The sequence below is a fragment of the Puccinia triticina genome, chromosome 18A (assembly GCF_026914185.1).
Source record: "Puccinia triticina chromosome 18A, complete sequence".
In the NCBI taxonomy this organism is placed as follows: domain Eukaryota; kingdom Fungi; phylum Basidiomycota; class Pucciniomycetes; order Pucciniales; family Pucciniaceae; genus Puccinia; species Puccinia triticina.
Window position 1 is genome coordinate 760069 of NC_070575.1, and position 22123 is coordinate 782191.

Sequence of the window (22123 nt, forward strand, 5' to 3'; positions counted from 1 at the left end):
TTCCTGCTGGTCAACAGCCTGAAGGCCGCCGGCGTCAACAAGCCCGCTCCCAGAATGTCTCCCTGATAGCAAAGGACTCCCTGCCCCAGCTCAAGTTCAACTGTTTGATGGTTTAATTTGTCCTCAATCAAGTTGAGGAAGGTGGCCCTGACTGGTCAATCTCAATCTCAATTCTCTCTTTCTCTCTGAGGCTTAATGACTCTTTGTGTGGGATTCACTGATATAGATGTACTCATCCCTGTCTCTAAGTCCCAGCGGTCTTGTCTCCGCTTGCTCACAAAAGCCCGCAAGAGCGCCTCAACACCTGCCCCAAATCTGATGATTAAGCTGACATGCATCCCCGGTGAAAACTCTGTCAGCCATGAAAACTTGGGAAGTCAAAACTGGGCAATCCAGCAGAGCCTGATTAAGGTAGGTCTCTGTCTTGGCCTTACTTTCAACACAAGCTGTGACACATATATCTCAAGAAGTCTTTGGTGCACGCTCAGTCTGGATCAGACAGCCTTAATTTAGGTCTTGCCCTGCAATTTGTACTTCCAATCTTGCCGCTCGCTGTCTCCCCAATCAAGTCTGAAGTTTTTGCAGTTGGACTGAATCTACAAGCAAAAATTCCTAGCAATCCTTGAGCGGCATTGGGAATAGCTGAACATCCTGACAGCAGTGTTTTACGAGAAACAGAGGAAGACAAATTGTCCTATGTTTGTCCGTCCCGCTCGCTCCGGCAGAAAGAGAGAGACTAGAGAGACTAAACCGCGCGACTGCTTGCGCTCTCTGGCTTTGAAGGTCCCGGGCTGAGCCTTGTATTATATGATACCTGTCATAAGAGGCCTTCAGATGAGTGGCCCGGATTTGAGTCCACCTGACACTTGGAGCGAAGCAAGTCAAACATGCGGAATGTGCCGGCGGTGCTGTTCCTACTGCGCTTATCCCATGAGCATCAGCTGATGCTCCCGCAAGGGCTCAGTCAAGCTGCTCAGCAACACTTACTCCAACAAGAATCTTTGCATTGTTTCACATGTGGCCATTTCCTGTTGGTTTTCCATCCTGGTTAAAATTTTTTAACTTGTAATCCATGATATCCTGAACTGCTAACAATAGAAATTTATTTATATTAGATTGATTTCTGTGGTGTATTGGTCACAAGTGGAGTGAGCTGCCTGAGGGAATTAACAGCAAAACATTTGTATATTCATCAACATCTGAATTATCAATAGGCTGAATTTACATAGTGTCAACAAAGAATGCACAAATAATCAGTTGATTAGAACAGACATCAAAGCAGCCTGCCTCATGACTCTGACCCTGGGTGTGGTGGAAGTTTGGCCATACATTGAAACACATACCAGAAGGGCAAAAATATGTTTTAATTCTTTTGGCACAGATATTACAATATTTCTTGTATCTAATTTTGTAGGTTGGTGTTCAATAAGGTTGTTGGCCAAAAGATTTAAGATGACAAATGGATGTAGTGCCAATTGGCTTGCATGTGCCTGTGCCACTTGGTGTTTGAGATAAAACTTGAAAAAAGACTCACAAAAGTGGATGTGAGAGGCACCTAGCCACTTCAAACTGTGCTCATTGGATGAGCATCTATATCCACTTGTGTTCTGGAACAAGGAGTTGGTTCGCCATATTTTGCTTCTTCCTTGGAAATTGATTATTGCACATTGCACCTCCAATTTGCAGCGGCGAAGCCGCCTTGTAAAGTTGCAGCATTTTTCCACCCCAATGTGCATGCTTGCAGCCTAAATAGCGGGAATTTCCCCTGGTTTTGCTGTTTTACACCAGTGGGTAATACCACAATCAGTGAGAAGAGGATTTGTTATGGAATATTATTCCATTAAGAAAATTTGGGCACCATTCAATTTACAGTTGCGGCTAGGGATGATGATTGGGTGGGCCGGCCGGCGGGCGGCCCGAACCTGTGTCAGCCTTAGAGATACATCAAGTATCCAAAAGACTGCAATAACTTAGTAAATAATAATAATTATTAAATTATTATTGCAGAATCAGATTCCTCATCATAAATTAAGGGGGGTCACCCACTTAAAGTACTCCCTTATTCCTATTCCTTCATGTACTAATTGTATAAATAAGAATTGGCCCCAGAAAGCGCCCAAAAATAGTATTACATACATAAATTTAGTAAAATAAACAGTGTACATAAAATTAAACTGTTGTAAATCAAAGAGTAATATTACTCGTGTAAAAATACCCCGTGAAAGTATTATGTAGACTTCTACTGAAGCTCTTTCACATGACAATTGGTTATAAACATGTCATGTGACAGAGTCAGGGAAATTAGTCTATTACAATACAATTAAATTACCCACAGCCAAGCCCTTTTCACGGCTACACTCCTGGATACTCCCATAGGGAGAAAAGGACTCAGTGTTTACGCCTACTGAAGTCCCCTCTATAAATAGAGGTCTATTTGGTTCTCAGGAAAAGATCCCCCAGACCATTCACCGCCCATAAACTCAAACGGTGGGTAGTTACGATAACCATGAATCCTCTTCTTTGGTCTTCAATTTAAAATTAGGAACCAAATAAAATGTTCTGTCAGCTAGATCAAGAAGTCAGAGCTCTCCTCTAAAAATTGGTGAAAGAATTTTCCATTTTTGTCAAAACAATAAATTGATATCCCTTATTCCGTGTCAAATTTTGCAGTTACTAGTAACTAAAACCAGTAACTAAAAACTGGAAGTGTAATCAAGGATATCCAGGCAGTCTTTTTACAAAAATGGAAAATTATTTCACCAATTATTATAGGAGAGCTATGACTTCTTGATCTAGCTGAGAAAAATCATTAGGTGGTTCTGAATTTTAAATTAAAGACTGAAGGAGAAAAAAAACTGATAGTAACTGTTATCGTAACTACCCACCGTTGTTAAAACTGTAAGTTTGCCGTGAATATTCTCCTTTGCTACATTTGTAGCCACTTTTCCTTATAAACCATCCCCAGCATGTAAAATCCACTGGATTAAACCCTTTAAATCATCAAAAATCCCTTATTAGCATATTTAAAGCTTTATCCTTATAAGTAGTTGCCGTAAGACCACCGCCTCTGTCAAGCAGCCAATCAGTTTAAGCGCTTACCACCTACTTTTACACCAAATTAATTCCCTGTAATTAATAATTACATATTATTAATTACATAATTAATTCCTCCTCTGTTACAGAGTGTTAAAACCCTTGTAGTGGCCATATTAGCCACGTAACAAGTTTGGTAACTTAAATTACCAGTGTTTATATCAGTACAGTTATAGTACTAGGGCCCAAAACCCTTATTTTGACGGGTTTTCTGCCCTAAGTTTCATAAACAGAACTGTCAACCCGGGTCGGGTTTGGGTCGGGTTCGGGCGACGCCTTGCGAGAAAAAATCAATGTTGGCCCGACCCAGCAGACCCGCCACTGTATCCGGGCCGGGGCGGGCGGCCCGGCGGCCCCGAATAGGCCGGGGGCGGGGACCCAAGCGGTGAGGAACTCCTACTCAGATTACCTAATCATAATTGATTGAGTCGCGGGACCCAATCAGATTACCTAATCATAATTGATTGAGTTGCAGGACCCAATCAGATTACCTTATAATCATATTTGATTGAGTTGCGGGACCTAATGACGGCCACCGGCGCGCGCCATGCGCAACAAAACTTGATCCCACGCGTGTACCAGTCTGTCCACCACAGCGGATATTGTGTGAGTCTCACATGATATCAGATATCTGCTTGCCAACTACAAACACCTATCAACTCTTGACTATCAACTTTCCGTGTCAACTCTTGACTACATGGCTGAATCTACTGGTGAGGAAAGCGACATTCCAGTCTCTTCCACTGGACCAAATATGCAACCAAATCAATCTGGTGATGACCCGCCTCCAATTCCACTGCCAGCAGATACCCAGAGCGAATCACAAGAAGAGATCAGTGGCAGCCAATTGAAGAGGCAAAAACTCACAAGTGGTGTGTGGGAGCACTTCTCCAAGTTCATAGGTGAGTTATTCTCTTTCTGCTTTCCTGAATCTTCCCATATTTCCTGCTCTAGTCATTCCAATATTTTACTAACATTCTTCGGTATGGGCATCATTTTCTAGACACAGATGGCAAAGAGAAGGCCAAGTGCAATTACTGCGAAGTGAAGCTTGTAGGCGCCTTGTGCGCTGGAACCAACCATCTCCATCAACAATCAAAGAAATGTCTTGTTGAGAAAGGAGGTGTCATGGTGAAGCAAGGTCTTTTGAACTTTAGCTCGTCAATCAAATCTGCCGGCCACACCGTCTGGATATACAATCAAGATCGATCTTGCAAACAAATGGCAGAAATGGTAATTCAACATGAATACCCCTTTGCAATGGCTGAGCACAAAGGCTTTGTCAATTTCATGAAAGAAACTCAGCCTCATTCAAGATGCCCGGATGCCAGACTCTGCGAAACGATTGCATCAAATTGTTCAACAAACAAAAAGCCACCTTTATCACTCTCATTGCAAAGGACGCCAACCATGTTGCACTCACAACTGATCTATGGACGGCCTCCAATCTCACTGGATATATGGTGATCACGGCCCACTATATCAGCGCACAATGGTGCCTTGAGAAGTTAATCATCAGTTTCTGACCACTTCCGCCTCCGCACTCCGGCCCTGCTATTTCCAACCGACTCAGTCAAGTACTACGTGATTGAAAGCTTATCAACAAGCTAGCTTTTGTCACAGTTGACAACGCAGCCTCAAACACAGCAGCCCTTGTTAGACTTTGACAATATGTGGATGATTGCTCTGCTACTCCGGGCGGTGCAACCTCATGATATTTCCATGTGCGCTGCTTAGCGCACATCATCAACCTCATCGTCAAGGATGGGCTCAAATTCTCCGGTTCAGCTGTTGATCAACTACGCAACAGTGTTCATTACATCCACGGATCACCAAGCCGCATGGATGCCTTTGAAAAGGCGCTCACTGCAGTTGACATCAAACTCAACAAGAAACAACCTTGTAAGGATGTTCCGACGCGGTGGAACTCCACTAACCTAATGATTGAGTCTTCCTTACCCTACAAGCTAGCCTTTGAGGAACTAGCGATCCAAGACAAGAAGTATGACTACTGCCCGACCGAGGCTCAATGGGAGGAACTGGCTTCAATGGAAAATTTCCTTGAGCCATTTTATCAAGGTTGGTGTTTATTTTTCTTCTCAATTATGTTTATTGGACCATTTTGGACTGAGTCACTTATATCGGTCTTGTTTTAGCAACGGTTTTGTTGAGTGGCACCCAATACCCAACCATCAATTATGGATATCAAGCGATGTCAGCCATTGAACAGCAACTAAACCATTTTGCGGCCCATCCAAGCGATCTCATGAACATTGATGACATGATCAAGCCAATGAAGGCCAAATTCAAACCATCAAAGGAACTCCTGGCCGTTGGTCTTATTCTTGACCCCCATTTTAAGATGCAATACCTCCGCTTTCATCTCGAGCAGCACACCGCGCCCAATCAGGACATCAATGAATTCATCGGAAATGTGCGATTGAATGTCTTTCAACTATGGAACCTGTATGCTCCAGCTTCATCATCTGCCGCTGAGCCAACCACCAGTCAAAATCAAACGAGGCCAACAAAGGCAATCAACAAGGACTTGACTGCCTTGCATCAGTACATGGCTGGAACCATTGAAGCTTTGCCGAATGCACCTGCGGCTGAGTTGGATCTTTACCTTGTAGAACAAAATGTGAGCCTCTCCGACAATTCTGATTCTGAGGTCGACCTGCTTGGCTGGTGGAAAATGAATTCACCTTGATTCCCATCACTAACAAAGATTTCCAGGACAGTGCTCATGGTCCCAACAACGTCAGTAGCCTCTGAGTCGGCTTTCTCTACAGGCGGGCGAGTTCTTGACAATTATCGAATGCGCCTGAATGAAGATTCTGTTGAGGCATTGATCTGCTCTCAAGACTGGATCAAGGCTGCCAAGCGGGCAGCCTTGCAGTGATTTTTCATGTTATTTCCCTCATCATTACTAAACTTATACATGCAAATGATTTTTTCACCATTTTTTTTCACTGCTCCTCCCTGGGAATCAAGTAGAAACAATTTTGAAGGCTATTTATCCTACATTCTTATTTTTATTTTTATTTTTCTGGCTCCTTATGGTTTTTGGGCGGGGCCCGCCGGCGGCCCGCGGGCTGTCCATGGGCGGCCCGAGTCATAAACGGGTTCGGGTTTGGACATCATTTGAATGAGGCTGGCCCAGCCCGGCCCGTCCATCAAGTTCCTGGGCTGCTTTGGGCCGGCCCGTGGGCGGCCCAAGCCCGCCCAATTATCATCCCTGTTTGCGGCATTTTTCCACCCCAATGTGCAAGCTTGCAGCCAAAATAGCAGGATTTTTGCCTACTTTTGCTGTTTTCACCAGTGTGTAATGCCACAAATTCAATTGGTGAGGAGACCATTTATTATGGTAGATTATTCAATTAAGAACATTTTGCCACCATTCAATTCATAGTTGGGGCATTTTCCCACCCCAATGTGCATGCTTGCAGCCTAAATAGCAGGATTTTCACCTGTTTTTGCTATTTTGCACCAGTGCGTAATCCAAGTTTATTAAAGAAACAGTTTTTCAACAATTGAAGAAAAAAAATCAAGGTTTCCCCCTGTAAATACATCAAATCACAAAAAAAAAAATCAAGGGTTTCCCCAAGATACAAAAATGAAAAAGAAAAATCCTGCAACTTTGCCTCTCAACAAACATACAAAAAAAATGCACAACAATTTAACCACACTCAACCCAGCCTTCCAACAGCGGCAAAGCCGTGCCCCCAGACTCAACACCCAGCCCGCGTCAAGCGCACGGGTCAAAAGTGATGGACATGAAGGCCCCCGGCCCGCAGAAAAGGCTGCAGACCCGTCGGGGGCCCACTCTTTGCCCCTCAGACTGCGCACGTGAAACAGGGGAGGGGTTGAGGACGATGGATAGCTGGAAGTGCAGCATATCCAATTGCCTGGGGATTAATTGCAACAACAGCCCCCCCCTTTTATATATGAGCTCATGGCCACATAAATACATACTTGCCTCAAAAATGTCAACCTTGCCAGGCCATGACACTTGCTCATGTCTACATTGCAACGCCACGCCGCGGCCCTCATAAACGCGATTAATCCCAAGGCAACAACGCCAGCCACTACAATTGGATACAAGACGGCTGTGTACCCTTGCACCGCCATGCCGTGCCCCTTGTACCTTTCCTGTACCTCGAATGGTCCAGTTGCTATGTTGTACAGCCTTGACCAAACCGGACATTGAACTCAACCTTCTCACCCTTCACCAATCACAAGAATACAGGTTCCCAAACTTCCCGCGCGCCAATCAACAATCTGTTTTTTTTGATCCATCCAGATTTGTCAAGTAAGTACACAGTACATATATACACCCCAGACACTCCACTCCCACTAATATGATTTAAAACCGTATAGATCCAGGTAGTGCGCAAAGTGCTAAAGAACCACTCAACAACCGGGCTCTCCAAGCTCTTGGACACCGGCGTAGGGACGGAAGTCAAGGATGTCAAGGGACAGATGGCCAAGAAATAATCAATCCAAGCCTTCAAGCTTGTTGCTTGTCACTTAGAAGCTGAGTCCATCCCCATTGTTCCTGCTGTTATGACGCGGGTTGCACATTTCTCTGCCCAACTGTGAGCCAGGCAACTCAAATCTCCCCCCAAAACTTGAAAAAATGAAATCCAAGCATCACTCTTGCTCTCCCACACAATGCTTGTTTTCCTCCAACAAGCCTGTGACGCCCGCGCCCAAGTTGCTTGGTAAGTTCTCTTCTCATATCTCCTGTTGTTTGCAGGGAATTTAACTGACCAGCCGTTTTGGAACTCCTGCCTTGCCAGGCGGTAGGCAGAGCATTGAGGGGATGGGTGCTGTTGAGGCTGCCCTCTGTTGAGTTGTCTGTTAGTCTGCTACCATGATGCATCACCACAGTATGGAGGGCTGTCAGATCAACCCATGAGCACTACCAACCAACCACCCAGCTGGCAGCCACAGGCATCTGTAGCCTACACTACAGGCATGTAGCTGTTGCTGCAGGATGCAGCGTCACCCTGTCGTTGCAAGCCCGCGTGACTGCACAAGTTGAGGTGGTCCGGCAAATGAGATGTGGATTGAAAAGTGATATCGTTGGGGGGGGATTTTTGAGAGACAACGGGGATGGAATACCATTGGCAATGGTTGGTTTTTTGAGGATTGGATGATGATGATAAGGGGATCAGGGATGAAGGATCAGGAATAGTGCTGTGGATACTGCCAGCAGATCAGAAAAAGGGTGATGGAATTTCTCTTGGATCAGAGCAAGTCCCATGCCGCCCCATCCTCCAAGTTTGAACTCAAACTTGGACTCTGGGGAGTGACATGTCACAGGACATGTCATCACATCCCTAACTACAAACATCAAACAGGAAAAGAGGAAAAAAGAAGAAACAGAAGAAAACACCACAACAATCAAATATAAAGAAAAAACAAATAAGAATAAGAGGAAAGGGAACACAAAGATAAAGAATCTAAAAAGAAAACAAAAACAAGATAAATGAAACAAAACAAAACCCACATGACACATGTGTTAGGACCAAGAAAGGAAAAGAGAGAATCTGAGAGGGATTGAGAATCTTGAGGAAGTGAGAAAGTATGAGAAGGGATCTTGAGGGATCTTGAGGCCAAAGTCTTGCTGCTGAGATTGCTGATCTTGCTGACTTGAATATTCTGATGATCTGGAGGGCCTGTACTGGTTTGAACGCCACACTGTCTTGTTCAACCAGACATTCCTGTCCCAGAACCTACGCAGACGCCCCCCTGCCCAGCTTTAATCTATGGAGGTATTCTACCTTCAGGGAGCTGGGAAGTATTGAAAACTGCAGTTTGTGGTTTAAAAAAGACTGAGTTGACAGACTTGTAGCCTGCTAGCGCTATCTCATCTTTCATTCCTTGGTTTTTTTAGCTTACTGTCCCTCATAAATACTAGCCCAATGCACCTACTGTGGACTGGTTCTGAAACCTATCACATGGCCAGCCCCAGTAACCCAGCTGTCACCTGCCTCAACCCAAGTTTCACAGTAGTACACTGTAAGGGTTGGGAGACCCTTCATTGAGCAAAGGCTGGAGAGGCACGGTGGGACTGGCTCGAAGGCCTAGCGGTTCTAGAACCAACGTTTGGGGAGCTTGGATTACGTGGCTAGCCCGAGCAGAGAGAGAATGGGGTTGGAGTCTCTCATTAGTCTATGTACATGAGGAAGAGAGGAGAAGGAGAAAGGGGAAGGCTTACCTAGCCCGAGCAGAGAGAGAATGGGGTTGGAGTCTCTCATTAGTCTATGTACATGAGGAAGAGAGGAGAAGGAGAAAGGGGAAGGCTTACCTAGCCCGAGCAGAGAGAGAATGGGGTCGGAGTCTCTGCCGGGCTAGATGGGGCAAGGGGGACGGGCTGAACTATAGTCACTGTCATGTGACATGACCCGTGAGGCCTTGTGAAACCTCAGTGGAGCTGGGGGTTTCACAGTCTCCCCCCCTATAAAAGGGAAGAAGAGAGAAGTCGGGCAAGTAGGGATGAGGTTGGAGAAAAAAGGAAGTCGGGGCCAGGTAAGACAGGCGCGGAAGAATTTTGAGCCTGAAGAGAGAGATTGGGAAGGTGGGAAGGGAGGCGGAGGCAAAGGGGTGACTAGCCAGAGGTTGGAGGAGGCATTCATTTGGGAGTAGGGAGTTGAGGAGAGCAATGGAGTAGGATAGGAGCCGGGAAAACTTCTCAATTGCAATGGGGATGGTGGCGCGGATGGCGCCAGAGCCATGTGATTTGGAGGGGACAAGACTGTGGATGAGTTGGTGGTTTTTGGTGGGGGTGGCGGATTTTTGGGCAGAGGAGATGTGGAGAGAGGCTTTTGGAGGTCTGGTGGAGCTTTTGAAGAGATTTGAATAGATGGTTTTGTTGTGCAAGTTGACAGCAAGGGGGTTGCCTCGCTAGTATCCACGCCAGTCGTTGAGGTAGAGGATGGAGTAGGCTGAGGCTGGCTGGGAGTTCTCACGTTTAGAGGAGGGGGGCCGGGCAAGTGTGGGGGTGGGGCTGATGGCAGGCAGGTCTGGGCAATGCTGGAGAAAACGCGGGGGCCGGTTGGCGGCTCAAAACTTGGAACCTGTATGTCTGGCTTTTGTTGGCGGTTGGAAGGGGAGAGGAGGTTGTTGTTGCTGAAGATGGTGGCGGGCCGCGATGGAGAAGAAGGTGGAAGATGGGAAGAGTTGGGGGGCTTCGTGGCGGCCGGGGTCTTGAATGTGAAGCGTTTGGAGGTCCGGGGCACACTTGTTGTCAGGGCAGCAGTCGGCAGGTTGGAGGGAGGCGGTGGAGGGGGTTTGGAAGTTTGCAGATGGTCTGGTTCTGGACAGCCGGGATGGGGCTGTTGGTGTGGTTCGCGGAGGGGTTGAGAGGGCGATCGGATTAAACTGTCCATTCCGTCCACGGTCTCGCCAGTCCTTTGTCAGAGACGTAGTCGTTGCTCTGGATAGCACCGGCTGCAAACCCCGATCCATAGAATATCGAAAAGAGCCAGCCAGAGGAGCGACAAAGGCGAGCTCAGCTTGGAGATTGGGGTGACAGAGTGGCTTGGTTGACTCGCTCCTAGCTAATAGGACTTGTGTCACCTTCTCCAGGTGTTTGATTCGCGCTGCGTAACTGTCAGCTGCTTGGTCGGGGGGCCTCGCAGAGCTTCTGTTGCCCAGTTGGACGGGGAATGAGGGGTCGCAGCCGACTGCGTGATCCAGGGCTGGAGGTGGAGCCAAACGGTGATCGGTAGAGGAGGTCGTCGGGGATGTCAACAGAGCGGGAGAAGATGGGATGGGTGGCGGTGAAGAGGACGGGCGAGGATGTGGGCTCACAACTCCCAGATCTGGCTGGCTGCTTCGGCCGGGAAGATCAACAAGCGTTCTTGCTGGTGGATCGGAGCGAGGCCCAGGATGAGGGGCGCGGGACGGCGTGATGATGGATGATGTGGGTGTGGCTGGCGTGGAGGCTGCTTGCTCAGGGAAGAACCGGGTCGGGCGCTGCACCAAGTTGTTGAGGCCAGATGGCAAGGAGGATGTAGCAGGCGGCAGCAGGAGCCCAGTTGACAACTCTGGTGGAGCCGGGGTCGTAGCAGAGGGGGGCTGCATGTTCTTACGCTGGCAGGTGGGGCACGTGCGGACGAACATTTTCACATCGTCACCAATGCTTGGCCAAAAGTACCCCCTACGGAGCCGGGAGATCGTTTCAGGGAATCCCAGGTGTCCCGACTTGTTGTGTGCCGCCATGATGAGTTGAAGGCGCAGAGTTGGGTCTGCTGGGTTGACTACGCGGTCCTCGACAAAGAGAAGTCCATCAATCTCAACAAACGTTCCTCGTAGGCAGAGAAACCTCTGGAGCTCTTGAATTGAGGTGTCCGTCGCATAACCCGTCAGAAGCCTTTGCTTGACCTGGGCGGTGATATAGGCTAGGATGCCTGGCAATTTGGGCCAACCGTTTGCCATTCCCGTGACTTAGAAGCTTGCAGAGGAAGTGGGAGTCTTTGAGAAGGGCCAGTAATCTTGAGTAGAGGGGAGAGGAGGAATAGATGATGCGGACGGAACGGATTGAGCCAGAAGACAGGACGGATGGAGCGGAGGGCGGTAGAGATGGCCCCGGCAAACCCGGGTACCTGTTCGTGTTTGGGTACCCGTACCCGTTTTCATTGAAAAACGGATACCTGAATTGGGACCCACACCCGCTGGACCAGCTGGAGAAGGTACCCGCGGGTACTTGTCACTCAATCGCGCTAGAGAGATCAAAATTGTTGAGGGTGAGAAAAACCTTATTTTCATATACTCCGCCCCAACCTCCTCTTGACTCCCTGATACTCCAAATGTGGAGTTTGTACACCCCACACTCCAACACCCCCCCTCAAACTCCACACCACTAAATACAACTGAGATAAATGAAATAAAAGAAAATTGAAAAACAAGATGAGATAAGATGAATAACAATTGAGTGGGAGGAATTGAACATGAAATATAAATCTTGAGAGACAATTGAGTGGGGATTATGATAATTGAAAATAGAGAAAAAACAAAATAGAAAAACCAGGCTATCATTACGACTTATCGGAATATTTTAGACATCGAAATCGAGTGTAGAGAGGCACCCAGAGGCTTGGTGAAGAAATCGGCAAGATTTTCGGTTGTTAAAACCCAATTGAGTTTGATATTATGTTCGCGAATTGCGTCGTTGACAAAAAAGAAATTGCGCTCAAGACTCTTCATTCTTCCTTTTGATGCATTGTTGTCGGATATGAGTACCGCAGCTCGATTGTCGCACCTTAATATAGTTTCCGGTTTGATGTCAAGGGAGTGAATTATCGGGATCAGGAATAGTAAGAAATCTACCGTGGAGCCAATTGAAATAAATTCCGCCGCGCATGTCGAAGTCGCCACAGCCTTTTGGCGTCAAGAACCCCAAGCAATGGGGCTCCCCATGAATGTCAACATGAAACCGGAAGTGGAACGTTGAAACTCCCCGCCCCAGTTGGCATCAGACCAGGCAATCAATTCGTCATTGGTGTGTTCGAGTTTCAGGCGTTTGGTGCGGGTGGTCGCCAGATATTGTACAAGATGTCGAAGGGCGCCCCAGTGTGTCACATCCGGGTTTGAACTGTATCAAGCTAGATAGTTCACGGCGAAGCTGAGGTCAGGACGTGAGCCGAGTGCGATGTAGTTGAGAGAACCGATCAGAGATTGATACAACGTCGCATCAACCGGTTCGCCGGACGAGGTCAAGAGCTTATCTCCTGCAAGCGGGGTATATGTTGGGATCAACTTAGCTTGTACTTTGTTTTGAAATTTCCTTATTGTCTGGTCGATCAGTAACGGTTGACTTAGAAAGATCGATTCATCGCCATATTCCATCTTGATACCAATGAGTTTGTCTGGTCGGTCGTCCCACTTAACGCGCAAATTGGACTCGAGTTTCTGACGAAGGATTTTGAGAGCTTCATCATTGTTGCTGAAAACAATCCCGTTGTCGACGTGGATCCAGATTATAATGATCGAGTCGCCTTTCTTATACCTGTACAAGAATTCCTCAACCTCGTCGCAGGTGAATCCCCATGCTTGCAGAAGGCCCCTGAAGTGCTTCCACCAGCATCGACTGGCTTGGCGGGTCCCATACAACGCTTTCTTTAATCTCAGTACTTTGCCCTTCAAGTCCGGAAAAAGCTCGGTGGGAGGGTCAACATATATTGTCTCGTCTATGGGACTGTGGACAAAGGCGCCGGTCACATCAAACGAGTTGATTTTCCACTTGTTGACGATTGATAAAGTCAGAAGGAGCCGTAATGTTGTCAGGGAAGCAGTGAGAGCGAAAGTGGACTTCACGTCCCGTCCGATCCTTTGTTTGAAGCCACGGACAACAAACCTAGCCTTCAATTTCTCGACTGATCCATCCGACTTACGCTTGATGTTGAATACAAAGCACGTGCCAATGGAGTGTTTCTTTTCTTTTTCTTCTATCTCGAAGGTGTCGATCTGGACCAGTTGGTCCCACTTGGTCATGCAAGCTGCCCGCCAAGAATCGCGTTCAGGGCAAGCCAATGCGGTCTTCAGATTCGTGGGAATGTCGGCGTCTGAAATTGCTTGTATTGAGTCGAGTTGTGCATCCTGTTCGTCACATATTTCCTTTGTTGGCTCCTGGCCCAGGGTGAGTGTTCTACGGGCAGATGGAATGTCAGGGGAATCTTCGGGACCAGGGATCAGCAATCTCCCTTGAAAGTCAATGAACTCAGCACACTCTGAGTTTATGACCCTTTTGGTCGCCGGGTTCCAAAAGAACCATCCACGCTCGTTGTCTTGGTAGCCAACCAGATAACCGATCCATCCCCGTTGATCCAGCTTGCGGCGGCGTTCCTTGGGTATGTGTACAACCGCTTTGGTGCCGAAGGGGTAAAAGGAAGTCCCGAGGGGCTCCCGATCTGACCATAGCTCGAGGGGTGTCGTTTTGCAGCGTGCATTGGGTATGCGGTTGATCAGATAACATGCACATTTGTATGCGTATGACCATAGAGATTCGGGAAGTTGAGAGTGTTTCAAGGTCGTACGGGCTATGTCACCGAGAGTCCGATTCAAGCGTTCGGCCTCGTTGTTTTGTTCAGGCGTGTATGGAGAAGTGAAGATTATCGAGGTGCCGACTGAAGAGAGATATGTCGAGAAAGACTGGGTTGTGTACTCCTTAGCATTGTCGCATCGGATGTATCGTGGAGCTGATTTGAAATGGGACAAGAGTCGCTTGATGAGAGATATGATGATGGAGGGTACTTCGGAACAATTCTTCATGGGGAACGCAAACGAGTATGTGGTCGCGTGGTCTCCTACAGTGAGTAGAAATCGATTGCCGTTGACATCCGGGTCCATCGGTCCTAGTACATCAGTCACAAGGAGGTCTAGTTTGTTGTGTAAGGGGATCGATTCTGGAAGATGATGTCGACGTCGCTCGCTTTTGGATATTTTGCACAATTCACAAATGAAAGGAGACCATGATTTGATGTCAAAGGCCGGAACAAATCTTTTAAGAAATTGTTTGACTATGTCATCTGACACGTGCCCGAGTCAGCAATGCCAATCAAATGATGGGTTAGTCGCGGGAGTGAAGGGAGAAATCGATCTGATAGAGGAATAAACGGGTTGAAAAGCCCCGGGCGAGATAAACCAAGAGCGGTTGCGGTAGGTGGCTGTGATAGATAAGAAGGAAGAGATTAACCGGATGTCGTTGTTTGGAAGGAATGTTGGCTGGAAACCCAAATCAATAAACTGTCCTAGGCTAAGAAGCGTTCCCGTCATGTCCGGGCTGTACAGGACCTTCGGAACCGCTAGTGTACCAGCCCCATTGGTTATCTTGAGGTGACCACTGTGCGTCGCAGTCATATAACCGTTTGACGAAGCGAGATTCAGTCTCAAGGGAGGTTTTAAAGCTGTTAAAAAAGAAAAGTCACAGAAAGAGCCGCTCACGTGATGGGTCGCCCCAGAATCCAAAACCGTGCCTGCGCCAGCGGCACTTGTCGCATCCGCACCCACTGCCGGAAATTCATCAGGCCGAGTGGGTGGGTCGTTTGGAAGTGCGGCTTGGCGGGCGAAACCGGAAATGGGGCGACCATTGATGGGGGTATTGGGTTGTTGCAGACCGGCGTCTCTGCGGAGGATTGGACAGGTCGATCTCCAGTGACCCGTGCCCCCACAGTAAACACAAGGTCTCCCTGCAAGGAGATTGGGATTGCTGGGTCCGGTGTTGCCCTTGCAAATGTTGTTGATGGCAGCCGCAATGTCGTCGATTGTTGGATTACCGGGTCGGCCAACGTTTTGATTGCAAGTGTTATTGTTCGGTATTTGTGGTTGCTGAAATGATGGATTTTGTTGTCGAGAGTTTGGAATGTTGCGTTGCTGTCGGCTCTGTTGGTTTTTCCCAAAGCTTTGGTGTGGGAAATTCCATGGGTTGGCTGTAGAATGGCTCGGCCCCGCTTGGAAAACTGACGGAACTGTCGGACCAGTCGAATCAAATCGAAGTGCTTCACCATACGTCGATGTGATAATGGCTTGAATATCTCGTGCAGTGACGTCGGCTTTGGCACCAAGCTGTAATGAGATGTTCTGAAAAAGTTGCAATCGAGACATTGATGATGGAGGCGGGACGTTACTTTGTAGGACGAGACTCTCCACGAGTGGTGAGAGTGGAGCACCGACATTCTGTAGGTCGCAAAATATGTCAAACGTCTTATTAAACAGGCCGGGTATTTGAGATGGTTTGGTAGCGGGGCCGGAAACCCGCAGTTCCAAGAGCTTGTTGACAAGTTTGATCTGACGGAAACGGATGGTCCCCTGAAAGTAAGACTGGACCGCTTCGTAGGCTTCGGTACCAGTTGTAAATCGATCAACCAGGGAAGATAGTTCGTCATGCACCGTGATTTGAATGAGAAAAAGGAGGCATGTGTTCTCCTGTGCCGAAAGTTTGATGTAGTTTTCCACTTTGTCGAAAAAATTAGCGTGGTCGAGTGTGAGAAGAATAACACAAGTGAGGCCGCGTTTCCACTTGTTGAAATTGGAACCATCGGCCAGTAGCTGCTCGACATCGGCCTTGTAGATGCTTGGTTGTTGCAAGAATTTGTTTCTAGGCGATACCTCGGACGCAGCTGCTTGGGACATGGAGGAGAGAGGCGATTCGGGTATGAATGTGATCTCAGAGACCGTAGAAGATGGAGGCGATGGAGATTGAAGAGGTGAGGTACCCCTCGGTATATTGATCCTAGGTCAATACACAGGTGTGGGAATAACAATGGAGAAGGGTAGGCCGAAAGGATTGCTAACAACCCGATTGTCAGTTGTAGCAGAACTCGATGCCAATGTGTTGTTGTCGATGTGCCGAGTTAATACCTTAGAAAAAATGTAAGATATTGCCGAGATGAAAGGTGAAGGTGGTCGCTCGTATTCTAGCGGGTCCGGTTTTTCGTCAACCGGAGATGGTGGTAGTGGTGGTAATCTTAGGAGTGCCTTATAAGCTTTTGTTTGCTTCAGCCGTTTTGCTCTTGTCGGTGGAGGAAGTGGTCCCGTTAGTTCAGGTCGCTCACGTCGGGTGTTAACCATACACCGAGAAGATCCAACCGAAAGGGTTGAGTTGGGGAGTCGAATAGGCTAGCAAATCGGTAGACAGATGACTCTTAATCTGTTGAGGGTGAGAAAAACCTTATTTTCATATACTCCGCCCCAACCTCCTCTTGACTCCCTGATACTCCAAATGTGGAGTTTGTACACCCCACACTCCAACACCTTATCATTTCACTGCAGTTCATTTAATCGCTCTCAGTCCAAGCTGAGGACATTCATGCATTATTTTTCTGTGCCCCTTTTTTCCTTTGCCCGTAATTTGGAGTCATCTCTCTTTTTGTTCATGTAGTCGTGGAGCGCAAGCGGTCTGATCATTTTGTTCTTTGAAAAGAATGATAGCGCCATACCTCGGCTGACTGACTTTGGGTTCAGTTTGTGTCTCCTGACGGCCACATAGTCTTGGCCAAAGTTGAACGTCCGTTCCACATCAACTGTGGTGGCTGTATATAGGAAATCATCAGATTAGAAGGTTGAAAAAGATTATAATAGACAGTATCAAGATCGACATGACTCACCTGGGAAGCACATGACATTAAAGGCCATTTGCAAAAGCCCGTGGTGACTATTTCCAGATTTTTTCTGATCGATCCACCAACCAAGTCCATTTACTGGTGCGCCACCATCCAAAACAAGGCCACCCGAAAGCCATATATCAATTGGGTCTGACAATGTGTTGGCTGACCTTGCCACCGCGGCTGCTTCCAGCCCTGCGAGCACACCAGTTTGCTTCTGGTAGATTCAGTCGTTCAGGTTTGCAGTTACATCAATTATAGTTAAACAATTCGGTTTTGACTTACTTTTGGAGGGGCTTTGTTTGCCGCTATTGGGTCTGAAGTGGGCTGCTTGGGCTTATACCATTTATCGTACATCTCACGGGTTAGATCAATGGCCTCCACAATCCACGACTTCGGCCATTTGGCCAGCTTGAAGTATTCATCCTTAAACAATGGATGGAGCACTTAATGATCAAAAGAGAAGTTGCAAAGGGATAAGTTTCAGTTATTTAATTGGTAGCATGACATGTATCAAAGAAGAGGCTCACCCATGGCTATCCTGTAAATAGGTGAACAATCAGTGAGAGTGTAGTATTTGTTGGTGATCAGGAGCCCAGCTCGGCAAGCGTTTTGTAAAGCAGCTGGGTAACTATCATTCTCATCAGCGATCACAGTAGAGAGGCTTGCTTTGATTTGGTCAATCATAACACCACCTCAGCAACTTGAGCTGAGGCCTTTGTGGATAGCTGAAGAGTTAGCTCGTAGAAATGTTCAAGAACCTGAATGAGGTCTTTGGCCAAGTGGATGTTGGCCTGAGTTATGTGAGATTTGCGAGGTGTTCCATATTGCTTATTGCGTTGCCATACAATGCTGGAAACACATGGCAAATTAATCAACTTCATTGATCTTTTGTATTGTAAAAGTATGTGAGAGAAAAGAAATTACACTGCCTTCTCACATCTGACAATGCTCGAAATTTGGGTATATGTTGAATTCCAGCGAGTCGGAACATCACGTTCGATGTTGTGCGAGTTCTTGCATTTGTTTTCTTGACATATCTCGAGGAACTTTTGCTTGGAGTTTGGAGACTTCTTCAGCTTAGTTGCAATTGCACGAAACTGGGAAGTAAAATAACACATAATGTCAAGTTTGAGTGTAAGAGGAGTTGGAGAGGCAGTAGAAAAAGTCACCTTGGCAAGGGTCTGACAACATGAGACCGTAGTATACACATCATCAACATCTTCATCGTTGAGTTCACGAATATTCGCAAGAGTGAGCTCGTCACCGGGTTGCAGTTCTCCATCTGGCATGTCCGTTGCGTAACTGAGGTCATTTTCGTGGTCTGAGTCACTATTGGTTTCTGTGTCATCAAAACTTCAAAGATTGACAAGCGCAAATGAGTAATGATCCGTTGATTCCAGTTCCAAGTCACGGAACAAGTGAGTATCTTACCTGTCAATCAGTTCATGTGGCTGCTCCTTGTCATCAGAGCAATCGGAATTGGTTGCGCCACCAGCAGATTGTTTTGCGAACGGTCGAAGTATTGCCTTTACTATAAGATTTAGGATGTGCGCAAAGCACCGTATCCAGCTCGCCTCACCATTGAATCGGGGCCAATTCAGATTATTCAACTCATTGATCATGGTTGCGTTGTTCAAAGCATTGTCTGAAACAATGCCGCAGATCTGTTGAATCAGAGCAGAAAAGTTAGCTCATGATTGAGTTCCTGTACACATAATTACAGCCTTACTCGGTCTTCCAAACTGAACTTCTGTACAATAAACTGAACCATGCGGGCTAGATATTGGCCAGTATGACGTTCCTTGAGCTGAACAAAGTCAAGGGGTGTCGCTTCCAGTTTCATCTCACCGTCGTTATCTTCCTTCAGTTGATATATAACGGCTCCCATCATGTCAAAGCCATTAGGTGCCTGCCAGGCATCAAAACCCAAGTAAATTGCACCTGTGTGATTCTTGGTAATATCAGGCAACAGAAAGGAAGAGATTAAAATTTGAGTCGGAGTTGGGAAGCAGAAATCTAGGATTGTCTCTGACCTTCAATTCCTGGCAGAGCTCCTCTTGAAAGGTCACATACAACAAGTGGATTGCCTTGGAAACCATCTTCCGAGTTGGTAAATTTTCGACGACCGTTGGGTGCAGAATCTTCTTGTGGCTGACTTGTTCCAAGGCTGAAAAAGGGCTGGCAGTCTCGGCGCACCAGAGCGCGCAGCGTTGCAATACCTAATTAATCAATATGCAGCGTCAGAATACATGATCTAAAAAATGAACGTCCAGAGATATTTTTCACCTCTCGCGGGTCAATTTCTTCAATGCCAATTACGCCAACAGATGAGACACCACAAGAAGCCATGGGATTATGTTGCTTCCTAAGGCAACAACCGGCATGCGTGAGCAGATTACTGCATGAGCTATCGTATGTCGGTCTGTTGACTGTTTTACCGCACCTGTCAAGAAAATAAAAGATTTAGATCTATTTTTGATTTGAGAAACACAAGGAAAAAGAATACTCACGTTTTACAGATCCAGGCAATCATGCGGCGACCAAACTTGTCCAACTGGCTGGATAGAACTGGTGGCTGATAAGAAGCATAGGCCGTGCTGACCTGATTCCGGGAAAGCTTTTGTGCATGCTCTACATTTGACAATGAGAAATCTCATTAAAGGGGTCACATACTCACATCTATTGGTGTTGAGAAGCTGACCTAGTCTCTCCTTGTTGGTTGATTTGGCTTGAGTCGCATTATGGGTCTGAGTACTTGGGGCAGTCAAGTTGATATCATCCGGTTCATCTGTTGAATCAACCATTGGTCCTTCAGTTTCATCTGTTTGTGCTTGATTGCACCTCTTCCTTTTTTGAGCCATGCCTTTGTGGTTGTTTGGGGATGAATGGTGAAGCTAGTTCACGGGAACAGGACCTAGGTATGAGTGTGACATCCAGGCATATGTATTTGCTTATGCTCACAAGTACCTGCTTGGGATACCCGGGTAGCTTGCCAAACTCTTCAAAAAATCCAATACCCGCACCCGTAAGTGAACCCGCTGGCAGGTACCGCCTGCAGGCCGGCGGGTACCTGCCAGGGGGTTCCAGGTACCCGCGGCGGGTTCGCCGGGGCCATCTCTAGAGGGCGGGCGGTGTGGTGGCCCCTCTCGTGGCCAGCTAGTCAGGAGCAACGCCGCCGCCAGCAAGATCATCAAGGTCCCTCTCTCATCAGGATTTCACGTCAAGATCCTCAAGATCCTCAAGCCCTCAAGAATTCACACCTCCCCATTTCCCCTCATCTTCCAACCTCCTTCAAGATCTTTCCCCCCTTCTTCCTTCTTCCTCCTTTCCACCATTCCATCTCCTCTTTCCTTTCCATTCCCCCTTTTCCTTCATCCTCAAAATCCCCCTCTTCTTCTCAGTCTCCATCCCTGTCTCATCTTTCTTGGTCCTAACACAGCATCTGCTGTGGGTTTATTCCCTGTTTTTTGTTTTCTGGCTCCTTCTCTCCTGTTTGATTTTTGTCTGTCTTGAGTGTTTCTTTCTCCTCTGTTCTCTTTCCCTTTCTTTTCTCTGTTTCTTCTCCTTCTGTCTCATCTCATTCTGATTTCCTCATTTCTTTGTGTTGTGTCTTCTTTTCTCCTTCTTCTGTTGTCTGTTGTGTGTGTGTGCGCGCGGAGGATATGATGAAATGTATGTGACATGTGGCTCTCCCGGAGTCCAAGTTTGCCAAACTTGGATGATGGGAGAGGCATGGCATTCTGATCCCCAGAATACGGACCATCACTGAGCTTATAGATCCTATCTTCAGAGTTTCAACTTACGGGCTCCGCCCGCCGATCATCCTTCATCAGAGTTTTCCGGATCTTTTTCCTTCCTCTTCCTTAAGATCACATCTCCCTTCCCCTCAAACAAAACAACCGCCGCCGAGGATCCAAAACCCCGGCGAACTTCTCAAAACCACCCCCCCAAACCACAAAGCTATCCCAGATCCCCCCCCCATTTTCAGCGCTCAACCTTCACGGACCACTCACCCAGAGGGCAGCCTAAACAGCATCCATCCCCTCACACGACTGCCTCCGCTTGTACGAACAGGAGTCCCTCAGCGGACGGACGGACGGACGGACGGATGGATTGAGGACGGAAAGACAGACGGACAGATTGAAGACTGACGGTGATCCAAAAAATTTGTGTCAGAATGCCGGGAGGGGTTGGTGGATCTAGAAAAAAAAAGTGTTAGGGTCGGGAGACCCTTCACTGAGCGAAGGCTGGAGAGGCACGGTGGGACTGGCTTGAAGGCCTAGCGGTTCTAGAACCAACGTTTAGGGAGCTTGGATTATGTGGCTAGCCCAAGCAGAGAGAGAATGGGGTCGGAGTCTCTCATTAGTCTATGTACATGAGGAAGAGAGGAGAAGGAGAAAGGGGAAGGCTTACCTATCCCGAGCAGAGAGAGAATGGGGTCGGAGTCTCTGCCGGGCTAGATGGGGCAAGGGGGACGGGCTGAACTATAGTCACTGTCATGTGACATGACCCGTGAGGCCTTGTGAAACCTCAGTGGAGCTGGGGGTTTCACATACACATATACACATCATAGGATACAAACATACATCTTCCCATCAGGCTACACTCATTACATATTAGCTAAATACACTCCTTTATATACATAGTATGACATCATCTACACTGTTTTTGCAGCCTCAGACATTGTGTATACACAAATTACCCCTGTATGACAGCTCATGCAGTCTACTTTCACCTCATGCATGCGTTAGAATGTTCTTTTGTATATTCTGACATCATGTATGCACCCCTGGCATGTTTAGAATGTTCTGTTGTATATTCTGACACCATTCATGCGCCCCTGAGGGGTTATGACATTGTTTGTATCTACTCCCACCAGCTAAAATCCCTCACCCTGTTGTCTACATTAGCTGAAA

General features: G+C 47.3%; 1 protein-coding gene across 1 annotated transcript; it reads right to left on the reverse strand.

The window, feature by feature from the left end:
• Positions 1 to 1011: 1011 nt before the first annotated feature.
• Positions 1012 to 20068, reverse strand: PtA15_18A95 (uncharacterized protein; the record flags this gene model as incomplete). Its single annotated transcript, XM_053165054.1, has 2 exons — positions 1012 to 1085; positions 19885 to 20068. The coding sequence occupies 2 exons, from the start codon at positions 20066 to 20068 to the stop codon at positions 1012 to 1014; spliced, it is 258 nt and encodes an 85-aa protein (XP_053028594.1).
• Between the last annotated feature and the right edge of the window lie 2055 nt (positions 20069 to 22123).